Source organism: Prunus mume, linkage group LG1, assembly GCF_029339155.1.
Source record: "Prunus mume cultivar Tortuosa linkage group LG1, ASM2933915v1, whole genome shotgun sequence".
In the NCBI taxonomy this organism is placed as follows: Eukaryota; Viridiplantae; Streptophyta; class Magnoliopsida; order Rosales; family Rosaceae; genus Prunus; species Prunus mume.
In genome coordinates this window covers 27,283,979-27,310,984 of record NC_142698.1, presented here as the reverse complement: position 1 = coordinate 27,310,984, position 27,006 = coordinate 27,283,979, and the positions used below count along the sequence as shown (strand labels likewise).

General features: G+C 34.6%; 3 protein-coding genes and 1 non-coding gene across 4 annotated transcripts; 1 reads left to right on the top strand and 3 right to left on the bottom strand.

Moving 5' to 3' along the window:
- Positions 1 to 4,818: 4,818 nt before the first annotated feature.
- LOC103325358 (NAC domain-containing protein 87-like) lies at positions 4,819 to 5,484 on the top strand. The gene has a single exon (XM_008227528.2). It carries the CDS (start codon positions 4,819 to 4,821, stop codon positions 5,482 to 5,484), a length of 666 nt encoding a protein of 221 aa, XP_008225750.2.
- A 2,747-nt stretch (positions 5,485 to 8,231) lies between these two features.
- On the bottom strand, positions 8,232 to 8,855 carry LOC103325033 (Preprotein translocase Sec, Sec61-beta subunit protein). Its single transcript, XM_008227161.3, has one exon. The coding sequence runs from the start codon at positions 8,759 to 8,761 to the stop codon at positions 8,435 to 8,437; it is 327 nt and encodes a 108-aa protein (XP_008225383.3). The 5' UTR covers positions 8,762 to 8,855; the 3' UTR covers positions 8,232 to 8,434.
- A 3,337-nt stretch (positions 8,856 to 12,192) lies between these two features.
- Positions 12,193 to 18,615, bottom strand: LOC103325024 (MLO-like protein 6). The gene is made up of 15 exons (XM_008227149.3): positions 18,385 to 18,615; positions 18,228 to 18,285; positions 17,881 to 18,131; positions 17,328 to 17,444; positions 17,192 to 17,252; positions 16,917 to 17,005; positions 14,545 to 14,619; positions 14,341 to 14,435; positions 14,192 to 14,241; positions 14,050 to 14,090; positions 13,765 to 13,938; positions 13,610 to 13,645; positions 13,445 to 13,512; positions 13,289 to 13,349; positions 12,193 to 12,946 (listed from the first exon to the last, which is right to left on the bottom strand). Exons 1-15 carry the CDS (start codon positions 18,505 to 18,507, stop codon positions 12,470 to 12,472), a joined length of 1,776 nt encoding a protein of 591 aa, XP_008225371.2. The 5' UTR covers positions 18,508 to 18,615; the 3' UTR covers positions 12,193 to 12,469.
- Positions 18,616 to 26,321: 7,706 nt separating this feature from the next.
- On the bottom strand, positions 26,322 to 26,393 carry TRNAP-AGG (transfer RNA proline (anticodon AGG)). The gene has a single exon. It is a non-coding gene; the product is annotated as a tRNA-Pro (tRNA).
- Positions 26,394 to 27,006: the final 613 nt, after the last annotated feature.

The window sequence follows — 27,006 nt, the reverse complement described above, 5'->3', positions numbered from 1 at the left end:
TTCCACATTTGTTGAGAAGGTTTATCAGCCCCAAAACATGTGTGTTGAGCAGCTGATGTGTTATCCCAATCAAAGTAGGAAGATGAGTCAATTACTTACTAATGCAGCGAGTTTGCAAATACATACATGGACCATTGGGATTGCATTCATGCATGAGGAAAGTCTTAATAACCTATACTAAATAAGTGTCTCTTCGTATGTGGGAGTTATCTTGGTTCATGAATAGAGGAAGGGGAGTCTTTTCATCTTTGTTAGTAATGGGGAGATATAAAGTGAAATTATCATTAGGAGGAAAGTTAGGATAGGAAAGGTTTATGAGAGTTATGAGGAGTTATCTCATCATAATTTTCTAATCTTATCTTATCTCATTTTATGGGAGTTATGAAGAGTTATCTCATCTTGATCGAGAGGCTCCTATAAATAATGCATGAAATTGTAAGAAATGCACCGTTTGATGAATCAATTTATGAATTAAAAGTTGAAAATAACTTTCTCTTTTTCTATCAACTTGGTATTCCATGGGAATCAATAAGGCATAGAGCCCTTTGTTCTTAGCTATTCTCATTAAGAGATTCAACAAGGATTAAAGGTTATTTGTTTTATTTTTTTGCCCACTACGCCTGCTGTCACCTACCCGTTGAGGATTTATGTTTTAATTAGGTTTCTATTTATTTTGGGGCTGTTGTAAAAACCCAGCTAGGTTAGGAATATGACTTGAGGTGCTCTATTTAAGCATGGAAAAATCTTCTTACAAAGAGTTATTCAAGACTTCGAGAAATTAGTGAGCGTCAAAAGAGTGCCGCAATTTTGCGAGGTGTTTTTTTATTTATTTATTTAATATTTTTGCTTATGTCGAATTCTATGACTATAACTAACTGAATTTCTTTTGCTATGACATGATGCAACCCTAGTATGATAATCCAGTTTTCTTATTTTTCCTATTTATTGATTGTCATTTGATGTTGGATTCTTAATCACTGTGCTTTATAACTTGATTGATTTTCTTGATGCTTGATCATTATCTAGATTTTTAATTGAGTTTATCTTATGCAAATTAGAGTAAATACCCTACTTAATTTGAGGCTTACTTCAAGTGATCAAGATTTGTAAATCTTCTAGGGTAAATACCATGCTCCTAGGGTTTACATGCTTGTTAGAGGTTTTCACTCTTTCTATGTGTTCATATTTGACTTGAATACCATAGGTGAATTGCATGTAGGAATATTTGGGTTAGCCTAAATATCATAAGCTATTCGCGAAAAATGAAAATTAACCGGCAACATCAATTGCTTAGTTAATTAGTAGGTGAATAAGAGGCTATATCGGATTACTAGTGATGAATTCATTGTCCTAGTGCTTTCATCAATTTGAATTTATCATCTTTGTGTGCTTTGATTTTTCTACTCATGTTGTCTTTTAATTTCTTTAGTTTAATTAGTTAAATCACTCATTCAAAATCCCCTTTGTGTTACACAATAAGGATTTTAAGTGTTTTGTGAAGTAAATTAGGTTAAATTAATTAAAGGGTTATTGACTGAAATGGTCCTCCAACTTTTGCTCTAGTCTCATTTTAGTCCACCAACTAAAATTTTCATTTCAACCGTCTTCAACTCTCCATTTAGTATCAAATTGGTCCTATCGTCAAAGTCTGTCAAATTTATTGTTAAATTGAGGGGTAAAACCGTCCATATACAACTACCAAACTATCCTGACTCATTCCCCATCTCATGACTCCATCCCACATCTCAGCCTACCCCATCTCAGTCTCCCCCATCCTCAACCCAGCCTCCCTTCTCCAACCCCTTCGATCTCTCGCATAAAGTAGCAACTTCAAGCCCAAAGGAGCCCCGCAAATCAAGCCAAACCTGATTCAAATATAAGTCATACCCAACAAAACAACCCATATCATATTTGGGTTGGTGCAGAGAGACAAGTGTAAGAGAGAGAGAGAGAGAGAGAAAAAAAAACACCACCATTCATAGGTTTTCATTTTTGTAGCTTTTGGGTGGTAATTTTCGTGGATTTGAACTATAGAGAGTGTAGGAAGTTTGGCAGTGATGACGAGGATCATAGATTTAGGGGTGGGAGAGAAATAGAGGGTGCGGGTCACAGTAAGAGTGGTTAGGAGTGGTTGGGTGACGGTGGGTGGAGGCTGCGAGTTTGGAGAAGAGGATGTGGGGAGGTTGCGGGGTTGGAGTGAAGAGGTAGGGTTTTCTATAGTTCCTGGGTTTGTTTGTTTTTGGTTTGGTTTTTTAAATTTTTTGTTAAAAATTTTGTATTTATCTAATTTTATTTTTTTAATTAATTTAAACAATAGAGAAAAAAATAATTACTTTTTAAGTTCATGTCAGCCCAAAAAAAAAAGCCATGTTGGTGGTAAAATTCAATTTTTTTCAATTTTAAAACTAAGTACAAGTTCCTATAATAGTTTTTTTTTTTTTTTTAAAATTATTGTATTAATATTTTAATTAATATGGACAATTTTACCCCTCAATTTAACGGCAATATTAACAGACTTTAACGGTGGGACTGTTTTGATACCAAATGAAAAGTTAAGAGACAATTGAAATGAAAAATTTAGTTAGCAGACCAAAATGATACTAGAGCTAAAGTTGAGGATCATTTCGGTCAATAACCCTTAATTAAAAGTTAAACTCAATCCTCGTGCGAAAGACTTTGTGTTTGCCTTACTAAATTATGATTAACCTTGTGCACTTGCGTATAATTTATATTTAGAATAATCTTTGTTTTCAGGTTATCTAAAATTCACAACACCGTCCCTACTCCAATTCATGCTCCGGCGTTGCAGGACTGATGTTCCCAAGAATTCTCTAAGAAAAAGGGTTATCACAGATAGATACTGGTATCAAAATTGTAATATAAGACCTAATATATGGGTTGGTTACATTTGCAATTTCTGTTGTCAAAGCAAAATGCAGATCAGTTACCAAAAGTGCAATGGAAACATCATAAGGTGCGAAATATATTTTTGAAGCAGGGTAAAACATGAATAGGAGAGCATATTTCTGAGCAACCAAACACAAACAATCAGATGGGAACAAACAAATCACAAGAGCGATTTGGATTTCGTGGTCAACGAGAGCATATTTCTTGCATATTGAGTCGACTCGCTGGGTTAGAGAGGCTCTCTCTCTTCTCGTCTCGTTTGGACAGTTTTTTTCATTTTTGAAGAAGGAAAGACTCGTCAGCCTCCTCCACTTCATTAACGGCATTTTTGGCGGGTACACATCCCATTGGCCATTCCGTCTCCCGACCCGGTTTAATTTTAATTTATCTGTCCTTCTTTTGATGGGTCGGGTCCTATAGGCGGCCCATAGTGCAAAGACTAACGCGTACTCCCTGCCTCAGACCTCTCCACGCTTTCCTAATTCCATATGGAAAATCATATTCCAGATTTGAAACTCGAAACCCCTTGCTACTATCTATTCACCCGTCTCCAAGTAATTTACATGTTTACTTATTAAAGGGTGAGTGGTGCGGTGGTGCAGAGTGTGGGCTGAGGAATTCCAGGGGGTTTGGTGGCGGCTGTTGTGGCTGGGGGTCGGGCTGTGGCTAATCTGTGCGCGAGAGAGAGAGAGAGAGAGAGAGAGAGAGAGAAGAGGAGAGGGAGAGATGGTGGCAATGTGGAGGTTACTGTTTCAATTTAAAAGGTAGGGAACATGAACACCTATTCATGGCATTGGCTGGGGTCGGGATTAATAATCCTCTTATGAAAGTGGTTACTGTTTCAATTTATTTTTTCTATTTAAACCACATACTTCTCTTAGTTCACTCTATGTTCTAAGTTTACCCCAACTTTTAATTTAAATTTTCACAATTTCTAAGAAAACATCATTATCTTCACAAACTACCCTTAAATACATTCCAAATTGAAAGAGAGAGGAAAAAAAAAAAAGGAACTAAAATAGATTTTGTATTTAAACCCCACAATTTTCTTTGTTACCAGCAAAAAAAACACACAAACAAATGAAACCCAAAATTAGAAATTTAATACTTTCTAGAGAAAGAGGACGATTTTACCTCTCTCCAAAAACTGTAACTGGAATTCTAACACTTGGGTATTGTTGTGTGTGTGTGAGAGAGAGAGAGAGAGTTTGTAAACAAGAAATTGAAAGGAAGTTTATAAAACTTAATATAAAGAGTGGTGGGGTGTAGAGTGTATAGATATACTAGGGTTAATTATTAAGTTGGATGACTTTTTTTGTCTTTTTACATAATAATAAAACTTATAGCTTAATGATTTAAGTATTTGAGTGAACAAAGAGAAGTGAAGGGTTTAAATAGAAAATCTCTTTAAAAATGTCACATCAAACCTGACACATCAGCACTTAATGTCTCTTCATACGGATTTGTTAACAAAAGGTTTGATTTGTATGTTTTCCGTGAATTTAAGTATCTACGTGTAAAATTTAAAAAGTTGGATACTAATTTAAAACGATTCTCAAAGTTCAGGTAGTTTTACGTAGTTAACCCTTAATCAAATTATAATTCTTTAATTCCCATATTCCTAAATTTCCTTGTTCATATTATAATTCTTTAATTCCCATGTTCCTAAATTTTCTTATTCATAACTTTCCGGGTTACCGTTTCGGTCAATAATCCTAACTTTCCCTTTTCGAATAACTAAGCATGCCCACACACTCCAATTCCTAGGATGTTCCTATCCCTACATGGACTCAGTGATGCTTATAAATACCACACATCTCTTGCCCTATTCTCCTTGTTCCATTAAAACCTTATGCAAACAATAGAGAGAAACAAGAACTCCTCCACTTGATCCATCATATATTAGCATTAATGGCGAATTCGCGTAATGTGTCGTTGGCTTTCCACTTCCACCCCACAGATCAAGAAATCATCCGTTCTATTCTCTATAAGATGGTGATTGAGGGAGAGCCTTTGAACCCGTCATACCACGGCATTGTTCATGACGAGAACCTCTTCGGCACCAAAGAACTATGGAAGATATGGGAAGACTATGGAAGAGATCAACTCCATGATGAAGACTTATACTTCCTCTGCCAGCTCAAGAGGATAAACTACTGCAGTTCGCGCACCCATCGCAGGATTGGCCGCGAAGGGACTTGGAGCCAACGAGTAGCCCCCAAATTGATTTACGATGGAAACCCTAATCCTATTGGTAGCGTAAGAAAGCTTCGGTATAAGAATCCAAAGTCGGAGCACGATGCTGAGTGGTTTTTGGATGAATATAGCCTGTTTGTAGGTGATGATGGTCATGATCAAACTACTCCTGGTTTTGATTTTGTGGTTTGTCGATTGAGGAGGAATCATAATAAGTTCGACAGAATAAGAGCAAGTGTTCATAAAAAGACCAATAAAGCACCACAACAAATACATGAAAGAAAAAGAAAATCAATGAATGTGGTGATCAATATTGATGATGAGGAGAAGGAGGAAGTACATGGATGCTCTAGTGCTAAGTCGCACTCTTGTAGTTTATGATGAGAGCAATTAGCAGATATAATCCCTGATATATTTGATTATTAGCGGAGGGTTTTTTTTTCTTTCTTTTCTTTTTTTGCAATAACCAGATTGTATCTTTAAAAGGTTATCTTATCTGGAACAGAATCAATGCCTATTTCTTGCTTGCTGCCAAGAGCCACCATGGCAAACAGGGGTTGACCATTAAGCTCATCCACCGCGATTCACCGGAATCACCCACCCCTCTACCAACCCAACCTCACACAAGCACAAACAACTCAAAAACTCAATTCTCCTCCTATCCAAAGCTCGCTTGCTGGCCAAGCACATCAAATCCAAAACTCATTCTCCTATCCATCATGTTCAACAACCGGATTTTATGTTTAAAAGGTGATCTGCAATAGAACAGAATCAATGGACTGTAATTGTGTAAGACTTGGGGGTGTCAAATAAAATAGAGTCAAGGTAAGTCTAAATAAAATAACTCAATTAATTTAGTGGATTAAAAGCACTATTAGTATTGCAAAAGATACACTAGTGTAATGGTTTAGAGCAATTGCTCACCTAGGCAAGGTCTTAAGTTCGAGTCCTATTATCCGTGCATTATGTATGAATTTAGTATATTATCGCCCCTCTCAATAGTAAAAGTCCTAAAAAAAGGACTATTAGGATTCCATCTCCGCGCATTTATTACCACTCAATAAACCCTCAAATCTAGGATCATAACGAACCTATTTATTTTTACCAAATTTGACTGGCATGGAAGCAATGTTCACAACTGTTCGAGGGCTTAGGTTCATCATTGGCAGATCTAGAGAAGAAGCTTGAGCAAGATTCTGTTCACCCTCTCTAGCCTTGTAGGTTAGAGAGAGTGAAGAAAAAATGAAAGCAATCCCATAAGATGTGGGCTTCTCCACATGGCATAGGATATGCTTAAAAGCCTATTAGTTTAGAAGGGAAAATGATTAGGAGAGATCCTCACAGATGTTGAGGAGAATGGAAACCTTAATCCTATATAGAGAACAACAATTTAAATTCGAGAATGGAAGGACGACAAAGGGCAACACAGAAACACACACAAACACAACCAAACACAATCTTGACAACTAAACTACATGAACAAAGCCGAAACTATTTGTTTTGAAAGCAAAAAAAAAAATCAGATGAGGTACAACTATTGGTATATTCATCCATCTCCATTCAATAAATCCTAACAATCACTAGCACTTTGCTTCAAAATAATATTCTACCATGGAGCAGTGTCGACTTATTCAAAAAGTTCTGTAAATCAGTAAGACATTTTGCAATTCTCAACAATCTGTCAGGTAGGTAAAACTCATCCAACTAACCTTACATACAGGGTCTGCCACAAATCCCAAAACCAACAGAGCATCCAGTAGACATGAACTCTAATATAAACATAAAGCTCACCTCATTCTAAAAGCTTCAAAACAAGCAAAGTAAATAATATAATGCTTAAAAGAGTTTTATCATACAATTAGAACACTTCTATCTAGGGAAACTCTTACTTTTGTGCGGTCATATATTGGAACAACAAATATTTCTATTTGCTCTGCACTTACCAAGCAATGTCAAATCCACAACGATCTATCTATACACTAAACCACTGAGATGTTGAGGGGATCAACAAGTGTAAAATGGTGAACTCTGTGGATAAACTCAGCCCCAGCCCTCCTGTTAGCCTTCCCTCCAATAAACATTATATTAATCATCAATGAAAGATTTGTTGCGATCAAAGTCAGTATTTAATGATTTGAAGATAAGCATGGGAAATGGGCACTCTATAAGAACTTATGAACCCCCCCTTACAAATATGGAAATAACAAACTTCATTCCTTCTAATTACACTGACAAATTGACAATCATGTGCACCTAGACAAGAAGCCTCGCTACAGTAAGTTTCTATCGCGTTCTTTGCATTCTGCTGATGTTTAATCTTTTTTTTTCTTTCCATTTATTGAGATCTCAACCCGCCAAGAAAAAGGATCAAGGGCATGGTTATCTGATCATAAATCAAAAGTCAACGTGCAAAGACAAATCCAATGCAATGCAAAGTCATCCTTAACTTATTTTCTCAAGAGGCAATAATTAGTGGAGATCATATATCAGAGTAAATTGGCCATCTATTAGGATACAAAAATAACACTATCTAGTTCATGATCTGCTAAAAATTCTCAATGATACTCAGAAGAACTTGTATGCAATTAGAAGACTAACCAATTATCAGTGATTAGTTATCATACAACAGTTTCGGCCAAAAAACAGTAATCATACAACAGTTTTGACCAAAAAAGAGTAATCATACAACAGTATTCTTATAAGCACTAAATTTCCATATAAAGAACCACCTAAGATCACATGCTGTACACATAAAAGAGATTCTGGCTCTTTTGTTTGAACAAAAGGGAGATGCCTACCTGAATTGAACAGAATTATGTGATATTATCCACTGAGTCAAGAACAAAGTAAAAAACCAGGAATTTTTCAGCAAAAGCGGGCTTCTGCAATGAAAAACACCTTTCTCCAAAGATCTATTCTTTTTCTTTGGATACCGTTTTCCAATTTCAGCATTTACTAACAAAAAGGCTACATACTTTTTATAACTATGCATCATGGAACCATGTGCACATATTCAAATCCTGTTTTCTTGTACTCTTAAAATTTTAACAAATCCAAAACAAAAATGAACAAAACATGCACAAACATCGATTTGGAGCTAAAATCAAGATCAATATGTAAAAAAAAAATTCTGACCAAAATTAAGAACGGCTAAATATCACTTGTTAAAACCACCATCCAAGATCCAACCAATCCAGAATTAAACAAAATTGAAACCCTACCAACATCAACCCTGCGAAAATTTACAGAGCATAATAAAAAGAAAACACCGTATTGTTCGATTACCGATTAAGCTTCGAATAGAGACCCGATCTGAACCAGGACCCGAAACTCAAGCTCCACCACCGGATCGGTGGAGATAGAGCTTGCCGAACACATGAAGAGCCGTAACGAAGCCGATGAAGCAGAGGCTCATGACGAGAACAACAGTCGGCGTGATCTTCAATCCAGGAGCGTCATCTGTGTAGAACCTGAGCATGTTGTTGCCAGCACCAGACCCCCCTCCGCCTCCGCCGACGCTGCCGGAGCTGGTAGAGCCTCCTATGCGACGGCGGCGCATTCCGGCAGTAGCGGCGGCAGAGCCGCGGGGAGCCATTACGCCGGGGCGTGAGGTGGAGGAGGACGCCGTCGTTTGGGACTGAGATGTGCCTCGAGCCATTGTCAACAACACGAAGAGAGCGTGAGCTTCAGAGAGAGAGAGAGAGAGAGAAAGAAGAGAGAACAAAAGTAGAAATGTAGATCGCAATTAATGTGAAAAACGTTGAATTTATATAACGAGGCTTAATTATGGTTGGGTTAGTTAAACGGTGACGAAGATAATAATGGATCGGGAGAGTTCGGCAGCTTTGCTTTTAGTACAGTTGGCAATTATACTTATTTGTTGCAAATTGAGTCCATCCATTTGCCCTATAGAATTTCGCCACCTTTCATTTAGTATTGGACTCAAATGGGAATGGCCCAAATTGGTATTCAATCTATAGTTTCCTTGCAATGAATGAATGGGCTTGGATTATTAAATATCCTTCTTATAAAATTGGATGTGGACATGATTTAGATTGGATCGGTTTCACTTCAAAATTACGACCGAACTAATCACTATAAAACAGTTTAGTTTCGGTTTGGTTATAACAAAAATCTTAGAGGAAACCAAACCAAACCAAATCAATTTAAGATAGTTTGGTTTGACCTATTTGGGCTTAAGCCCAATTCCTTTTTCTTTTGCATTTTCTCAACTTTGTTAGCTCAATTACAACAAAAAGAACTTATAACTTGTTACCTTTTCTTTTTCTAGCATGTCGGACTATCCTAAAATTCAATATTCATAAAACTTCAAAGTTCAATAACTAATATAGTTACAATTCAAATATCAATAACTCAAAGTTACATCCATTCAACATCCATATCTAGTTATTATCTAATGAGAAAACTACACGTGTAAAATAAAATATACAAGTATACGGTACTGTTCGATTTAGGCCAGTTTGCAAAAGCTCACAATCGAACCAAAACAAATCATTACAGTTCAGTTTGTTTTAAAACCATTTTATTTTATTTTATTTTTATCAAAATCAAACCAAACTAACCATTACTGTCCGAATTGGCGAATTTAGTTAGGTTCGGCCAGATTGATGACCACCACTATACAAAAACTTACGTTCCCTACCTCTGAAGTATCTTATAAATATCATATTGTTTGTATAAATAAAAATAATAATTGCAATTATACCTATTTGTTAAGTTACTAAATCGGCTATTGTTGGCAATGATCTCACGCGAAGAAATAATTAAGCTTATGAATTAATAGAGTATGTTTGGTTTGAAAAACCCCCTGATCTAATTCAGAAAATGTACCTCTCTTTAAACTTTCAATAAACTTCGTCTTTCTAAAACCAAAAACAAAAAATATTTGCTTTGGTTTTTTTCCCACTAAAATAAGAATAACTCAACTGCTTCTAATAAAATTTGTATTTGTATTTTTTTTTAAACCTTTCTTATTAAGAGGGGCGATAATATACTAAACTCACACATACTACACGGATATTAAGACTCAAACCCGTAACCTTGCTTAAGAAAATAAATACTCAAAACCAATACACAAATGGGTCATTTGCAATAAAATTTGTATTCATAAGAAACAGAACCATGTCAATACTTAAAATAAACTAAATATTTGATCACATACACTGTAGGACCATGTCAGTACTCAATAGTTACATAATTACAAGAAGCTAACGTTGAAATTTTACAACAAGAAGCAAAAACACAAGCTTCACAGATTCACTGCTATCCTTGCCAAAGTGACCCTAAGCTTTATGCAGACTGCCTCTGGGACGAAAAGGCGGGCCATGGATGGCACGAAGCCGCCGCCTGGTCCGCTCCATGGGGTCCTCCTGCTCCTCAGCACCGACATAGTTAGCCAGAGTTACCGCCAAAAGTATCACACCCAAGCACAAAACTGCATAACACTGCCTACCCAACTTACCCAACAAGCCCTCTGCTATCTCCATATCTCCCAATCAAATTTCTCTCTCTTTCTTCTTTTTGGAAATTGATATGAATTTCTTGTATGTGATAATATTTATAAGGAGGAGGCCGAAGGGTACTTGGAGTTTTGATCAGAAGCGGCAAAGAAACAAGGGGAGGAGGAGGCGGCCGCCGCTGAAAGCAGAGGAAAACCAGGGGTTGTTTGTATAAGCGTTTGATGAGGCAGTGGCTGTCGTTTTGCAGCAGACTTTTATTTCGAAACTGAAAGCTTTCTTCTTCTTTTTTATGTCTTTTGTGGGGTTTTGGGGCTTTTAAATTAACACACCGAGATATCGATGCTGAGGGTTATCCATTTGTGCTAGCTTCCAAATTTTAGTGATCTTTGGTGGGATGCAGGCATTGGTTGATGCAATTTAGAGTTGATCAACAAGCCAGAGTTTAAACCGGCCCCACCTTGAGGTAACTTTGTAGTAATTTGTTAGAATTCACACCAATTAGTTTGTTTATTTATAGAGTTTATTGGCATGCGATGTTATAAAACTTTACAGATTCATACATAAACTCATAATAAAAAGTTACATTTAAGGCCGTTCGTTAATGAAATCATTAATAAATATATGTTAAATGCCTACGTGGTAAAAGTGAATTCTATTTCTTATTCTATTTTTAAATCAAAAGTCACTTTTGGTCCTTGTAGTTAAACTTCGACCACTTTTGACCATTTAGTTTCAATTTCGTCAATTTTATCATTGTAGTTTCGTATTCATAGCAATTCAAGGACATGTTAGTATTCTTGTCAATTTCTTTAACGATGCAAGGGGTAATTTCATCAACCCAAATCCTTGAGAGTAAAAGCTTGTTTGAAATTCTCCCCATTTCATTTTAGAGCTCGAAATTCAACTAATAATCCCAATTTTTGAAGAACGCTAAACCCAAATGACTAATTTCAAGTCCTAATATGAAATTAGGGGAATTTCAGATGAGCTTTTATGCTCAAGGATTTTAGGTTGACGAAATTGCTTGTTGCATCGTTAAAGAAATTGACAGGAATACTAACTTGTCATTGGATTACTACAAATATGAAACTACATTGTCAAAATTGACTGAATTGAAACTACAGTCAAAAGTGGTTAAAGTGCCAAACTATAAAGACTATAAGTGACTTTTAGCCTTTTTTATTTATTTTTATATTGATGTAGTCTCCAAGCACATAAAAAAAAAGTAAATTTAGGTTTTAGCTATAAAAAAAATTTCACTTTTGGAAAAAGCCAAAGCTTTTTCAAAAAGACAAAAAAATCTCTCAACTTTCAAATCAAAGACATGCAAATGTAAAGGATTCCTTAGGAAATCCAAAAATAAATAAGGGCAATTTTGTCCATTTTGGCTTCTTTTACAAAATTTCTCTCTCCTTTGTGTTTTTCCAAAATCTCCCTTAAAAAAACAATAATAATAAAAGTTATTTTTCTCTTAAAATGATTAAAAATCAAATTTGTAAGAAATTATGATAACACAAAAGAACAAATTTAAAAAAATTACTTTCCTTTCTCTTTTTTTCGTTTCTCTTCTATATCGTTCCTCAAATTAAGATCAAATTAAGAGTGTTGATACGAGAAAAGAAAAAAACAATCAGTGTTACATATGTGTATATGCATAAATATATGTTTCCGTTTTGAACCAAATTAAAGAAGAAAAGAAGTAAAGAAAAAGAACAATATTATACAAGACAAAATGCAAAATCTAAGGCTTGTAGTATCTCCATTCGCTTCAATTAAATCGCCATTGTACAAGCAATTACCATTGTCATCGTCATTGTCCCAATCCTCATCGATCTCTAATGGCAATGCAACAAAATTCTCGACGCATGCATGCACATATTACTGTGTTATATACTTTGCCTCTTGTCAAAAGAGAAGTCTTTGGTCCGTCCCATATTAATTTCATGTTGGGTTCGAGCCAGTTGATTGGTTGCTGTTGTGGTAGGAGCTGCATGAACCGAGTTTGGTTCGTTGACATCAACATCCCTCTCATGCTCTACATTTCCCAATTCGATTTGGTGATGGTGGGAGGCTGAAGTACCATCCACATGGAGGTGGTGTGACGGGGAGGGTGACTCTGTGTCCCAACGTTCACCCTCGAAGTTCGATCTTCGTGGTGAGTTGTAGAAGCTGTCCACCTCACTCCGATAATTCCGGAGGAGGTGGATAGGGGACATGTGGTGGGATGGGGTGGCTGGCCTACTTGACATTGGGGTCACCGGCCCTTTGTTATGCTTTATGTGCTTCCTTGCCGTGTGATGCCAGTTGCGTAGGGCCGCGGCTACTCTTTCATTGAATATGGTTGGCTTCATGGTTGAACCCATCTGTCCAAATCACAAATATATAAAGTCATCACAATTTATTTCAACATACTTAGGACTTCAAATATTTTAGGATCACTCAAATATATTTGGTAATTATTTTCTTTGTATTGTTTGGTCTCAATCATTGGTAACGTATAATGAAAATATATTTAAATGTGTGATTCATATTGAATCCGACAAAACATCATGCTTTATTATTCAGATTCGACTATTAATAGTGGCAAAGATACAAGTACTTAAGTTAAATCCTCAACTTAATTAAGTCTCGTTAAAATGCTATCATATAAGTTAATGATCATTCTGTCTAGTGACATTTAGTCTTCATTTTAATTAAATCGTTACCTGTGTGACAAGGGCATAGAGGGGGAGAGTGACATAACTGCACAGAATCTGTATAAGGATCCTGAAATGTCCACCATTCGGTGAGTGTTAGAACTTACAACACTTTACACAATTAGGAAAGTATGAATTGAAGGGCATTAAAAATGTGAGACTCACCCCATTGAAACTCTGATGATTATGTCCTCAATGTGCTCGTGGAAGCAAGATTTCAAACTAAATTCATACTGAAAACACAAAAAAGTAGCAGTGTTTTAATTTTCTTATACACTTATCTAATCTCAAATTAATGAACCGATTAAGGGCTAAAAACATGTAGCTTACCCAACTCCATGCAAAGAAAGCAAGCTGGAAGGCATTCTGCAAGTGATAAAAAATTGAAAGATCATGCAAAAAAAAAAGGTCAATATATATGAGATTTGACTAATTGTAAACCCTAAAAATGAATTAAGTTCATTTGAATTAATTTAGGAAGGTACCTGAAAGAGAACGAAGTTGATGAGATAGAGAATGAGGCGAGGCCGGTTGAACCAGAAGAGGTGATCACCAGGTTGAACTACTGGAACCCCCTTCACAACCTCTCCTCTTTCTTGGATTCTAAGACCCATTTTGGTTATGATCACCTGTAGCTTGGTCCCCACCAAGAGAATGATCTGCAAATGGAAGTGCATTGTCCACCGTTAGATCTATCCTGGGGTTGCACTGCACTGTATAAATACATACACACTATGGCATTGGCATGGCAAGGAAGAGATTTTGCTTACAATCAATGGGATAAAGGGTAGCCAAAGATAAGAATACCATCCTGTCCAAAAGAAATTCAAGAATAAATAATCAAATAATTAATTTAATAAAAAGTTTAATTTCAAATATGAAGAAAAAAAAAATATTATTATTTATACTCACCATGAGTATTGAAGAGTAGAAATATCACAGCGAAGAACCAAATTGGAGGGCTGCAATTTGAGACCAAAAAAATATATATATAAATTAATTCAAAATTTATAAGGAAAGAAAAGAAGAAGAAAAGGAGAAGAAAACACCAAATCACTCACCTGATTCCCACAACCACCTTGAAATCCTCTTCAAGGGATCTGTTTATGTATTTTTGGAAATTGAATTTCTGATGGCTTTGGGGTGCCAAATGTGCCTGAAATATTGTTACAATAATTATTTTACAAAATAATGTATTACTCAGAAAAAAAACACAAACAAAAAAACAAAAAAAAAACATTTTCTTTTTTATTAAAAATACCTACCATGATAAACCCATGCCGCAGGGTTAAGTAATCAACTTTAGGAACCGACCTAACAAATTGTCTGAAAAAACAAACCTGCAATAGTACCCAAAAAAAAATTAATATAAAATAAATGGATAATGTGAAAGGCAAAAGAAATTATGAAATAATATAAAATAAATATCCCAAGTCAACACCTCAATCAATTAAGGACAAACCCAACAATAATTATTATTATTTTTTATTAAAAAAAAAAACAAGATAAACTTCAAAAACAAATAAACAAAAGTGTTGGACTTCCACCATTATTGGTTATTTTGTGTCACATGAAGATCTCTGGTTCACAAAGTTGGTAGACTATGAAGTTGATTGTCTTGTGCATGGAAAAATACAAAATCAAATTAGGTGTTCTGTAGAAAAGTCAAACTACTAGAAAAGGAGGAAATTGCCTTGGGCATCACCACCACCCAGTCGTTGGCAAACTTAGACCGCCACTGCCAGTTTGTATTGCCAAGGCTTTCTTATAGAATGATCTATTCTATTTTGACATGTCTTTAATATGATCAATTATAATTTGAAAACACATAACATATTGATTTCGACACTCTCAATTTAGCTTCTAACGTCTTCGTCGTAAAAGCATAAAAACTATAAAACACTTGCGAGAAAAAAGTTTCGCAACAATTTTTTTTCTTAAATATATTTATAATTTTTCATATTAGGGTCATCGGCAGAAAAACGTAACGCCCAACGGTCTAAGGTCTTCTACCTCTTGACCGCTCTATATACAAGTCAAGAAAGGGTTTCATGGTGGAAGTTTTGATTCTTGGAAAGCTGATTTGAGGTCCTTTTTTTTTTCCTCCAAATTTCTAGAAGGATCCTCAGCCCTATACTGAATTCAAAAGACAAAGCCATCGAACTGAGAACTTGAAGAAAATGTGATAACTCGATATATATATATATATATATATATATATGTCATCTTCTCCACATTCTTGGCACCCTTTTCCATGGCGCCCCACAAAAGCACCAAAAAGCACTTTCACACCACTCATATATGAAAGCACTTAATCATATAGAAATGGCTGTGATCGAATCCCTGGTGTTGTCGTTTCTGCTTATCTCTTGCAAGATATTTTATGTATAATAAGGAAGGGGACGCATTGTTTCCACACTAAAACACAAGACCTTTCATTTTCGTAATTGTCACGGATGCTACATATTTTTTTGTTTTCTTCTGCCCCCTAATAATTTATAACCTTTTTTTTTGTGGTATGTTCCTATATGCAAAATGTTTAGTTGACATTTATAAGAATAAAAAAAATTGTTAGAGGACCTTCAAGCACAAGAAAAGTTTGCCTTATAACAACTATGTACATTCTTTTTCTCTATCTCTTTCATCACATTTGATATATGAGAGATAGAGAGAGAAAAAAAATGCATTTTATCTATGTTTTTCTCTTCGAGCCTGTAAGAATTTTAGAAATTTACACAATTTCTTACTTGTTACGTAAAAGATGAATAATACTAAAGACATCAACTTATTACACTAAATCTCGAACACCACCGACTATGACGATGTTTTATATACTAATCCAATGGCCATCACTCTCACCGGCAATTTTTAATTTCCTTTTTTAAATGACATGTAAGTGAGAACGTGGCGCAATTATGCTAGGCTAACAACAATCATTTGATTTGACAAAGTAATAGCTCTAAGCCTCTAAAGTCTAGAAAGTATGATATGATTAAGGTACCGTATCATACAAGCTAAGGGTGATCGTTCATTTTTGTTTTATTCTTTCTAAATAAATCTTCATTTATGTTAGTATAAGTTATGCGTGGGTATTTATATATCCATGTTAGTGTGAAAAATGATTATTTCCTTGACTATCTAACCAATGACGGAATCATGAATTTTAAAATTGATGTTTGAGACAAACTCTGACACCAAATACAAATGTGGAAGACCTTTGACTATGCCTATTGGTGCGGTAGGATATGCAATTGTATATCTTTTATTTATTTTTAGTTTAAAATATTAGGCTATATATGATTAATTATTTTTTCCCCCAAAACCTTCCCTAGGCTACAACCCAGGGTAACCCTTGAGCTAGTTCCGCCCCTGTATCTAATAACACGGATTAAATGAGAAGACTAACATAAAAATATGTGCATAAAAATATATTAATTCGAAGTCAAGCACATGCCAATTAAACTGCATAATTTAAGGTTTAAAGCTTTCCTAAGTATGTAAAAATTTATTCATAATGTGTTTTACGAAATAATTTGACATCGTTATGTTTTATTCTGAATCACACATGACCCGAAAAATAAAAATAAAAAAGATAAAAGGGAGGAGGAGGAGGAGGAGGAGGAGAGAGAGTTCTTACTATCCACATGAGGAAAGGTGTTTGCGTCCAGAAGCTTAAATGCCTTCTCCCAAAAGACGTGTCCCTTGCAAACCTGAACCTCTCAGGGTCTGCCATACACGCAACACTACAGTCAATTTGCAAGACTCATTGACTCTGTATGTTGTTTAAGAATTAATTTCATTTTCTAACTGTAATTTAAAATCGCAATGCGACAACTACATGACTTAAATAATCCAATATTTTATGTTAATTATTTTTCTTATCAAAATATTTTATTAATTTGCAACACTAACCATGCGAGAATTGATACTCAGCTGTTCTTGTTTCCTTTTCCCACCGCTTCCAGCTTCTCATCTGCACTCACCAAATAGTCATTGTCGTTAATTAATGATTAATTAACTTGTAAGTAAGTAATTTATGGGAAATTACCTTGGCTCTTCCTAAAGCCATGGTGAGGATGCAATAAAGGATATGGAAAACAGCCAACACGAAGATAAAAATATGCAGTTGATGAATACCATCCGCGGATATAAATGGAACTTTCCCCTGCAAAATTTCCAATTCACATTGCATGAGGCTTCTTAAATTATAAACAAATTCTTTGAAAAACATAAACATATTAGCATGTGAACATATGAATAATTTTCGCTACGTGTTACTGATTGACCGATACCGAATATCAATTCTCATTACCTAGAACTTTCTTGAAATGTGAATAATTTTTTGTCAATTTTTTTTCCCGAATATACCTTTTGTTCACACTCCAAAAAAGTCATCGTGCTAAAATGCAAGATGAATTTTTTTTGGAAAGTGCAAATGACTACTTCATAACTTACTTAGGAAAAATCATTTTTCTTTCGTACGACGAATGCAACATGTATCTTGGCTGATATTTTAGTTCGAGGAAATAAAAGAAGAAATGAAAAGTAGAAGAAAAACTTGAATTGTCCATTTAAATAAGTGGTGGACATTTCATTCGTACCTTTGGTGCACAGTTGTCGGTGCCAGCAGCCGCCAAAACGCGGCGTACGCCAACATCAGACTGATTGAACAGTGAGAGTAATCTCCTACTTGGGGTTTCTTCGTCATGCTCTGTATCGTTGTTCATTTTGGTTTCTTGCTTCTTGCCACAAGGATGCCAAGTGTTGCCAAGTTTCTCTGATATGCAAATGTTTGATATGGGGCCTTGTCCTACTGTTAGGAGCAAGGATATGAACCCCAAAAGCATGAGCTCTATAACAAACACAAATTAAACATGTATTAGCTTAATAATCTCAATTAAGCTTTGGTTACTTAGTGGTGTAATTAAGATATGGCATGAACTCGTACCTGATTTGACCTTTTCTACAGCTTCATAGAGAGCTCTTTTGTGTTTCTTCTTCAACCACTGCAAAAAATAAAATAAAAAATGGTGCAAGAATTAGAAAAAAGAAAACAACTTCATTAGATAACCTTCAACAATATATACAATTAAGGCATAGTTTACCTTTGCTACGAGTTCGATCAAGTGCTCAATGATGATTGAAACTAAGACCAAAACAAAACAGACTACGGCAACAGCCCATGTTGGCGTTTGCTCTAATGATCTTCCTGAGGTTGCGGCTGCCATGTTTGCTTCTCAATTTAGCCCAGTTGAGAAGAAAACATGAAATAAAGGAACCCAAGTGACCAAATGGATGAGAGAGAGAGAGAGAATGATTAGGAGGATATGAAATGGACACAGAAAGGTACAAAGAGGTTACGGGTGTTAAAAAGAGTTGAAATGAACTCATGGAAAGAAAAATAGAACCGACCCCAGGGGATCTTTTTGACTTCCGAACGCGTTTGGGACTTAGAGAGAGACAGAGAGAGGCTGAAGACCGAACGAGTCCTTGACTTGATTAAAAAGATCAAACACAGTTTTCTTTGACTGAATAATAATGTTACCCCTTGATTTAAAATACTGGCCCTACTATTTATTTAATTAATTTGATCACCACCATTAATCACTTCCCAGGAGTCAACCCTCCCTTCACATTAAATTTCTTTAAGCAGATGAATTCTCAAGCTGCTCATCCCCCAATCCTACGTACGGTTGATAATTGAAGCCATGGACAAATACAAATTTAGTTTCCTGACGAATTACGATAATATTTTATAATTCACATAAACAAAGAGAAACAAACGAAATGTGTATATGGTTCGAATATGTTATGAAGAAAATTCCAATTACAAACCGATCTTGGGGAGACAAATTGACTGACTTGAGGGTGACAAGGGTTAACAAATCATAGAACAAGTGCCAAGTCAATGATTATTTACATCATTTTCAAATTATTGTAATACATTATTGACTTGGTCTGTACATATTGAATAGTTTTTGCATACACGTATACGTATGGTAGAAAGGAAGAGATTTGGAATTCAAGTAGTTAAAGAAACCCCCCCACCTCAAATCGGGTTCGGAATTTAAGTGGTTAAGAGTAATTATCTCTTCATCTAAGGTTTTGTGTTCAAACCTGCACCTCAAATATCACTTGTATATCTATATATATAAAGCAAAAAACAGAGAATTGTGAAACATTCAAAATATCAGAAAATGTCTTGGTTAATGCAAACATTAAGAATTGAAATTATTAATTAAATGAGCATAATATGGTAAATTCACATTTTTTTCATATTTAAAAAAATTAAAATTAAAAGAAAAATCAAATAATTGATCCTATTTTTATGGAACACAACTACCATTATATTTTATAATTCTAAAATAAATTTTAATTTTTGTTATATTATTATAAATAAATTAAAAAATTAAAAAAAGAGCCTCTCGCAGTCGCGGAAGCACATGAGGAGAGGCTAATATATATAAATAAAAATAAAAAAATTGAATAAAATACTAAACAATAGTGGAAAACGAACCTCAATGGTTTTCTCATTATACCTGCCATCTTAGATAACCTTACCTTAATTCTTTCTTTTGATTCTTTTTTTAATCTCAGGCATCGAGAAGCTTAGCCTTTCCCTCATGAAGGAAATTGGAGCATTTTTCTTCATGTGCATGGAGAAATTAAGCTTTGAGTACACCTCTTTGTACGTGCCTTACATCTGTCATTTTTGTAAGTTAATTCTAGTGTGTATTTTGTGCAGATCTTATGCGTGTGACTATTGTTGTAGACTGCAAATAGATATTCAAATAATAATTGTGGTGGGCGGATTTTCAAATAATATTGTTGTTTACGTTGACGAAAGAAACGTTTGAAATCGAAAAACAAAGACGAGGTGTTGCTGAAATATATGCATTGCCTTTACAAATTAACACACCAAAAGGAGAAAAGGTGCCTGATAAAATTTTCCTTTGGATTAATTATTATAGTTTCTTATTTGTGTTGACAGTTTAAAAGGTGAACCAGCTTAACTTTGACGGATAAATTACTCCATTTCAAGGCAATGGAGATTATATATATATATATATATATATATATATATATATGTCAAGCCCTTGGAGTTGGACTAAGTTGAGAGGAAGGGTGGGAAACTTATACTGGTGAAGGTAAAAATTGGTAAAGGGTTTGATCCCTTCCAATAAATTTTAAAAAGTCGCTTAGTCAAGAAATTATCTCACGTGTACAAATTTAAAATGTTCAAAGACGATACCTCTTTGCTGAGTTTTTAGTGAAGACGTATTTGTAGTAGAAGAGTAACTAAACCGGTTTATCTAATTTATTTTTTTATTAATACAGAGAAGGATATTCGAATTAGGTCATCTTCTAACAATAGAGAAGAGAAGTACTACTATAATACACGGCAAAGATATTTTAGATGGAAAACGTTGAAGGCTTGAAACATACAAAAGACTTGGCAAAGATAATTTATTTAACTACCGCAAATGAGATGGAAACCAAACATATATATATATATATATATATTTTTGACCAAAAAAAAAACATATATATATATATATATGAAACTTTTTGAGAACAAAAAATATGATTTTATGAAATTAGTACACCCTAATTTGAAATTGATAAAAGTCCCCTTGATCTCATCTTCCTCATAAATTCTGGTTTTATAATCACTCTATGACCATATGTCTGAACCAATCCTTTTTCTTTTTGCCACCGTATTAACTAAACATATATAACTAATTAAATTTATAGTGTGTTTACTAATCAGGAATTGAAATTCTCATCAGGAATTGAATTCCACTTATGGAGTGCATTTACTTCACATCAATGAATTGAAGAGTAAGTGGGGCGCACACAAAATTAGGAATTGAATTCCTGATTTTGGAGGAATTCAATTCTTGGGTTGAAGGTGGTGTTCCAATTCCTGGACAACTAACCAATTAGGAATTCATCTTTTTTACTCATTATATACTCACACAATTTTCAAATTTGCCATCTATTTTAACCTAACAACAATGACATTTTAGTAATTAGCACAACTATTACTCCAATTCCATATGGTTTAGTAAACAACTTAAATGAGAATCCGGAATCCAGCTCCCCTCAATCTATATGGTTTAGTAAACAACTTCAACAGGAATCCGGAATCTAATTCTCCTCAAGCCAACTCATTCTCAATTCAATTCATCCTTAATTCAATTTCTCCTAATCCAATTACGATTAGTAAACATGCCATTAGGGAAATAAACACAAAGCCAAGATACCTTTGGGTTGTCCACGTGGACTGGCTTAGGCAGCCAGTGATACCAGTCGAGAACTATCAACATCCTTCTCTTGTTGTTCTTATCTATTTCAGCTTCGAAATTCAACCTAGATTAGAAAGAGAAATTAATTAATTTTTTAATAAATTTTTTTATAAAAAAAACCAACGGTTGGCCCAACCAATTGTGACCTTCCAGGAGATTCCATCACCATTTTGAAGTCCCTCTTTCAAGACACCTAATAGAACTTTACAAATTGAGAATTGACCAACAAACCCATCCTGAATCCCACGGTGACAATTTTCTCAATTTTTTGTCCTTATTGTATTTTCATAGCAGCCATTTCTGACGCACCAAACCAATTAATCTGTAAAATTTCTGTTTAGAATGGTTAAGGAAATTAATATATGGAAATATTCAATAAAATCTATATAAAAAGAAGGAGAAAATTGATGGTTCTTGATCCTGTGATTCAATTTTATTTTTTTAATTTAAAAAAACTCGACGATAAAAAGAGTTTCAAGTGGCTTTATAGCTTAAATGGCTAAAACCATTAATTCCCATACTTTAGTTCTTTTTTTTTTTATACTGCACTTTTTTTTACTCATAGACGATAGTATTTTATTGATAAGAAATGACGAACAAGTACAAAAACCAGGCTATGTTCTAGAGGATTATGCGAGTTCTCTACACCAAATGGACATATGGTAGTCGAACTACAAAGTAACCTACCCTCTCAAACCTTGCTTCCGATAGAGCTCCCTCCGCCGACATACCCGTAAAAACTACATGTTACAATCCTTATACAAAACATCTGAAATAAAATCTAAAGGCTCTTCAAACCAAGACAAGGAAGTCCCAATGTAAAAAAGCATGCTATGTAGTGGGCAACAACATTAGTGGTTTGCGCGGATATAGGTAAATCCATCCCTAGTTATATGTAGCATCAAACTCTTTGATTCTAATTTAATCTAATCTAAATTACGGGGAGGGGAACCCATACTTGAGTTCTTTGATTCCCTCATCTCTTAAAATTGTTTACTCAAACTATGAGTATAAGAGCAACTCCAACAATGCTCCTCAACTATATTTTAAGCTAAAAACCTAGTAAACAATCTTTAATAACCATTTAAAAAATGTTTCTCGAACCATTCTTTTTATTTTAGCTAATTTTAATCTTATATATTGTTATTTTCTTGTGCGAAAAATAAAGCACATTTATTTTTACAAATAAATTCAAATTGATTTTGTTTTACAACAATTGAATATATGTTCGAAGAGCCTTTGTTCCTCTTGCTCTTTATATCTAAAGATGGAACTATATATAATATTTCTCATCGGTCTAAAACAAGAACTGTAATTTTTTTTTTTTTTAAGTGTCGATCACAGCATATATCATGTAATTAATACCAATTTTGTCTAATCGATCAAATTATTCTTGACAAATTGGTTTTGGTATCCGAACTCATGATGCTTGAAAAGACCTGAAGTAGTCTTTGTCCAGGTTCACGCTTAGCATTATTCCATACGTCATTATAAAATTTTACAACAACTGCCGTGCAAATGACCGTGGAAAATGCAATGACTTAGACCGTTGACCTTCTCCCTCCTAACCAACGTAATTGCTTGGTCTTGTTCATAGCTAGCAGCCTAACGTGAAGAAATTTGTACAACCTTAATCGACAATACGTGGGCCCCATTAATATACGAGAGACTTACTTGCATTAAAGAGGTAGTGATAAGTAAATATGATATAAATAACAACATACTATATATATGCCAAAATAAAAAATAAAATTACAACCACCAAACTTGCCTTAAGTCATGTCTCGTAGTCGGATGGTTATATTCTATCCGTTGTATACTCTTATGATGTTTAATAAAATATAGCTCAATGATGTATGTATAAGCCAAATTAGCAATGTAAATAAATATATGACTCAGTCAAATTATTCAGTCTGTCACTAAGAAGTCATTAAGGATAGAAAACCAAGTTTTTGTGTTTTGTTGTATATTTTTTTAATCTAAACATCGTTCTTTTGACGGCTTTCGCAATTTTTACATCTCCTTGGAAGTTTTCCAAAATGATCCCCCTGGACGTTGAGTTACCTTTTTTTTTTCTCTTATTTTTCACACACACAAAAAAAAAAAAAAAGGCGATGCAGCATTTCTTCTTTATTCTACATGATCAACTTTGTATGAACAGTTTATATATAGATGATTATTTAGGAAAAAAGAAAAAATATTATTATCCAATATCTTTATTATTATTATTATTATTTATATAAAAAACTTCGTGTATATACATGTGACATACCTCAAGATGCAGAACTGGATTAGACAACCATTTATATGAGTGAGAAGTGAGATCAAATACCTCAAAGTATTTAGAATGAAAATAGTCCCCTGCCTAGAGGCATACGTACCCACCAAAAGTGGTCGAAATGAACAATATTCACTCGTTTTATTCTTTTCAAGAGCACATTGCACGTTTTGAGTTGATTTGGATACACATTGCAAGCAATTCATGACCCAAGTCTTGGTCCTTTTCAATTCAACTATAGTTCACCATATCATCTGCTCGCTTCTCATATATTGTTGAGGACAGAGAAGATTACAAGAGTCGAACTCTTACTGATGAATAAAGACTGTGTCACCGCCGTGGGTCGCGGAGCTTAGATGTATAAAACTATAAGTCTCCTGACATTGTCAATTATTTTTGAAAACTATGAATTAAAGCTTGTTTTCGGTTGAATAATTAATGAAGGAGGTGGTGCCCTATTAAGTTAACTGCTTCTGCTCAATCAGAAAGAGCTATACGCGTACCATTCTAATTGTGAGCCACACAATCGTTGTCCTTGTCCCAATAATTCAAGTTCTATTGGACCAAGAAATTAGAGTATGGTTTGGGAGGAAGGACAACCCACCATGGGAAAAGCGAAAGGGGACTGTGGTGGGATCCCATTTATCCTTTGGGTTATGACGTTCTGTAGTACCACGTCAAAAGTTCATTAAATGTTGATAACATGGAAGAAAGCTCTTGTCCATATGAATGTGGACTGGACTGGAGTGTTTTTTGGGCGTGGACATGGCGTAGCCTACAGGAAATTACCGGATGAGTTGTAGGTTTCGAACACAGAACCTCTAAAATTCGAAGCTGTCAAAAATGGGTTAATAATGTATATTAAATCATCCATGCAAGTGGGCAGTCCCGGAAAGATACTAGAGAGCAGATGCCATGGTTTAACATCAATAGTAAATATAATGATAGATCATATGATTCTCTTTTTATATGTTTATGATTTTCTTCAAGGAAATATTTTTATTCAAAATCACAATAACTTATCGTCTTTAAAATTTAAGCTCAAAATCATTCCAACAAGATATCCCTTGACCAAACAATCTTACAAGAAAATTAAGTAATAAAATAACCAAATTGTCTATGAATTCTTCTCTCGACATAATATCTGTTCTTTCTTAACGAACATATGGGTCAAGAGAAACTCCTTCTCACTTAGTTTTCCTAAGCTTTGATTTCGTTTAGAATCCAAATTTGTAGTTTAATTTTAGGTTTTTAGTTTCTGATGGGTTAAACATAAAATTGAAGCTGTACCCTAAATAATCAGTTATGTCATTCTATACTCATCAAATATGAGCTCGTTTGGGAGTGATTGTCGATAGACCAATAATCACTTTTATGGAGAAGCACATGGAGATAGGACCGGGGATGAAAAACGGAATACTGAAACTGAATCGAAAGCATGCCAAACCATGCCAATCTCGTGTCGTCCCGTTTGGTGTTGAAGTGTAAATGGGATGATACTGTGTCATCCTGGTACTGTTTAACATTACACCGGTTCCACTTTCCTGATCCCGTTTGGTGTCATATCGTACCGAACAGTGTTTTGAAGTTTTAATTCCCATTTTTAGTTTCCTCCTCCCCCATTCAATCTAATCTTCTTCCTTTTTCTAATTCCTTCTTTCTTTTCTTTCTTCTTTTCTTTCTTTCTCATTTCTCGATTCCAAGGCCAAGTAGCATGCTTTGATTGTGAGTCGTGACATTTCCATTAGCTTTTGTTTTTGTTTTTTTGGTTTTTTTTTCTTGATTTGTAATTTAATTTGCAACCATCATTAAGGGTTGTTGAGTTACTTTGATTTATAAATTTTATTTGATTATGTGAGATTTCCATTTCTTGGTTTGTAATTAATTTGGTGGCAGGTCTTGATTGCTGGTACTTTGTTTGTAGTTTGTATAAGATTTCCATTTGTTGGTTGGTCTTCAGTCAAGATTCTTGATTTGGAAAAGCTAATGTGAATGTGTTTAATATATCATATAATTCGACAGGTCTTGAACAAGATTCTTGAATCTTGATTGTTTGTAAATTTTGTATCATGCTTGATTTATAAAAATTGTTGATTCCTGAAATTTTGAAAGATTTTTCACGGTATCAACATTGATACTGAATCATCCCGTCCCAATTTTCCTATAATTTCTCCCTGAATTAACACCGGGATGACCTCCATCACGTGTCATCCCGTACATGCCCAGCCCCACATGGAGATGCTTCTTCCCAAAAATAATAATGTATCATCCAGAATCACTTTCAAATGAGCCTAAAGGCCCGTTATATCAAAATGAAGGAGCACAAAAGGAAAAAAAAGAAAAAAAGGGAGGCTGTTTTGTGCCCATTATAACGATGCCGTTTGCTGTGTGACAAGAGAATGAAATTGTCCAAACATTGAAAAGTGCGCCCAACCAAAATGATGACAAAACAAATGGGGCATTCCGAGAATTGAACTCGGGACCTCTCGCACCCTAAGCGAGAATCATACCACTAGACCAAATGCCCTTGTTGCTTTTTCACGCAAAGTATTATTATTATACCTTAAATTTACTTTAATGGTCGTCTAAACAATGGCATTTTAATTATATTATCGAAGTAATATTCATTGGAGCGAGCGACCAAACAATAAAATAGTTTCATAATACGTGTGTTATGGGTTTATTTTTTATTTTGTTTTTAGTTTTGTAAATTTTGAATAATTTTTCATTAGCATTTAGGAAGTGGAGTTAGTTCTTGGGGGTAATAGTTACTTACTAGGAAGTAGTGTATGCTCTGCAAACCTGGGTTAGTGGAGTCTTGTTGCAGTCCAATTTTTCAGATTATTAGTTGTAAATGTATTTAAGGAGAAAATTTTACCTATATATATCGGGATATCATTATGGTGATATTTCAAGCCAATCGCCCATTGTCACGTGTTTTAACTTTTCGATATGACAATGCGTAAATTGATACATGTAAGTTATTCTCCTCTTTAAGTCCATGTAGACCTGAATAAAGATAATAAAGATAATTAGAATTGTTTAGTCAAATACTTTAGTTATTTGGAGGTCAAGGATTACTCCATAAAAGCCAAATTCATTAAATTCATTGTTTTTTCCTTAGACCTTGGATTGGACTA

Bases quoted from the DNA above. Each gene is read 5' to 3' on its own strand.
- LOC103325033 (XM_008227161.3), bottom strand. From the start codon at position 8,761: ATGGCTCGAGGCACATCTCAGTCCCAAACGACGGCGTCCTCCTCCACC.
- LOC103325024 (XM_008227149.3), bottom strand. From the start codon at position 18,507: ATGGCAGCCGCAACCTCAGGAAGATCATTAGAGCAAACGCCAACATGG. The intron at 18,286-18,384 runs GTAAACTATGCC...TATTTTTTGCAG, and splicing joins TGATCGAACTCGTAGCAAAG to TGGTTGAAGAAGAAACACAA. The intron at 17,445-17,880 runs GTACGAATGAAA...GAAATTTTGCAG, and splicing joins CCGACAACTGTGCACCAAAG to GGGAAAGTTCCATTTATATC.
- LOC103325358 (XM_008227528.2), top strand. From the start codon at position 4,819: ATGGCGAATTCGCGTAATGTGTCGTTGGCTTTCCACTTCCACCCCACA.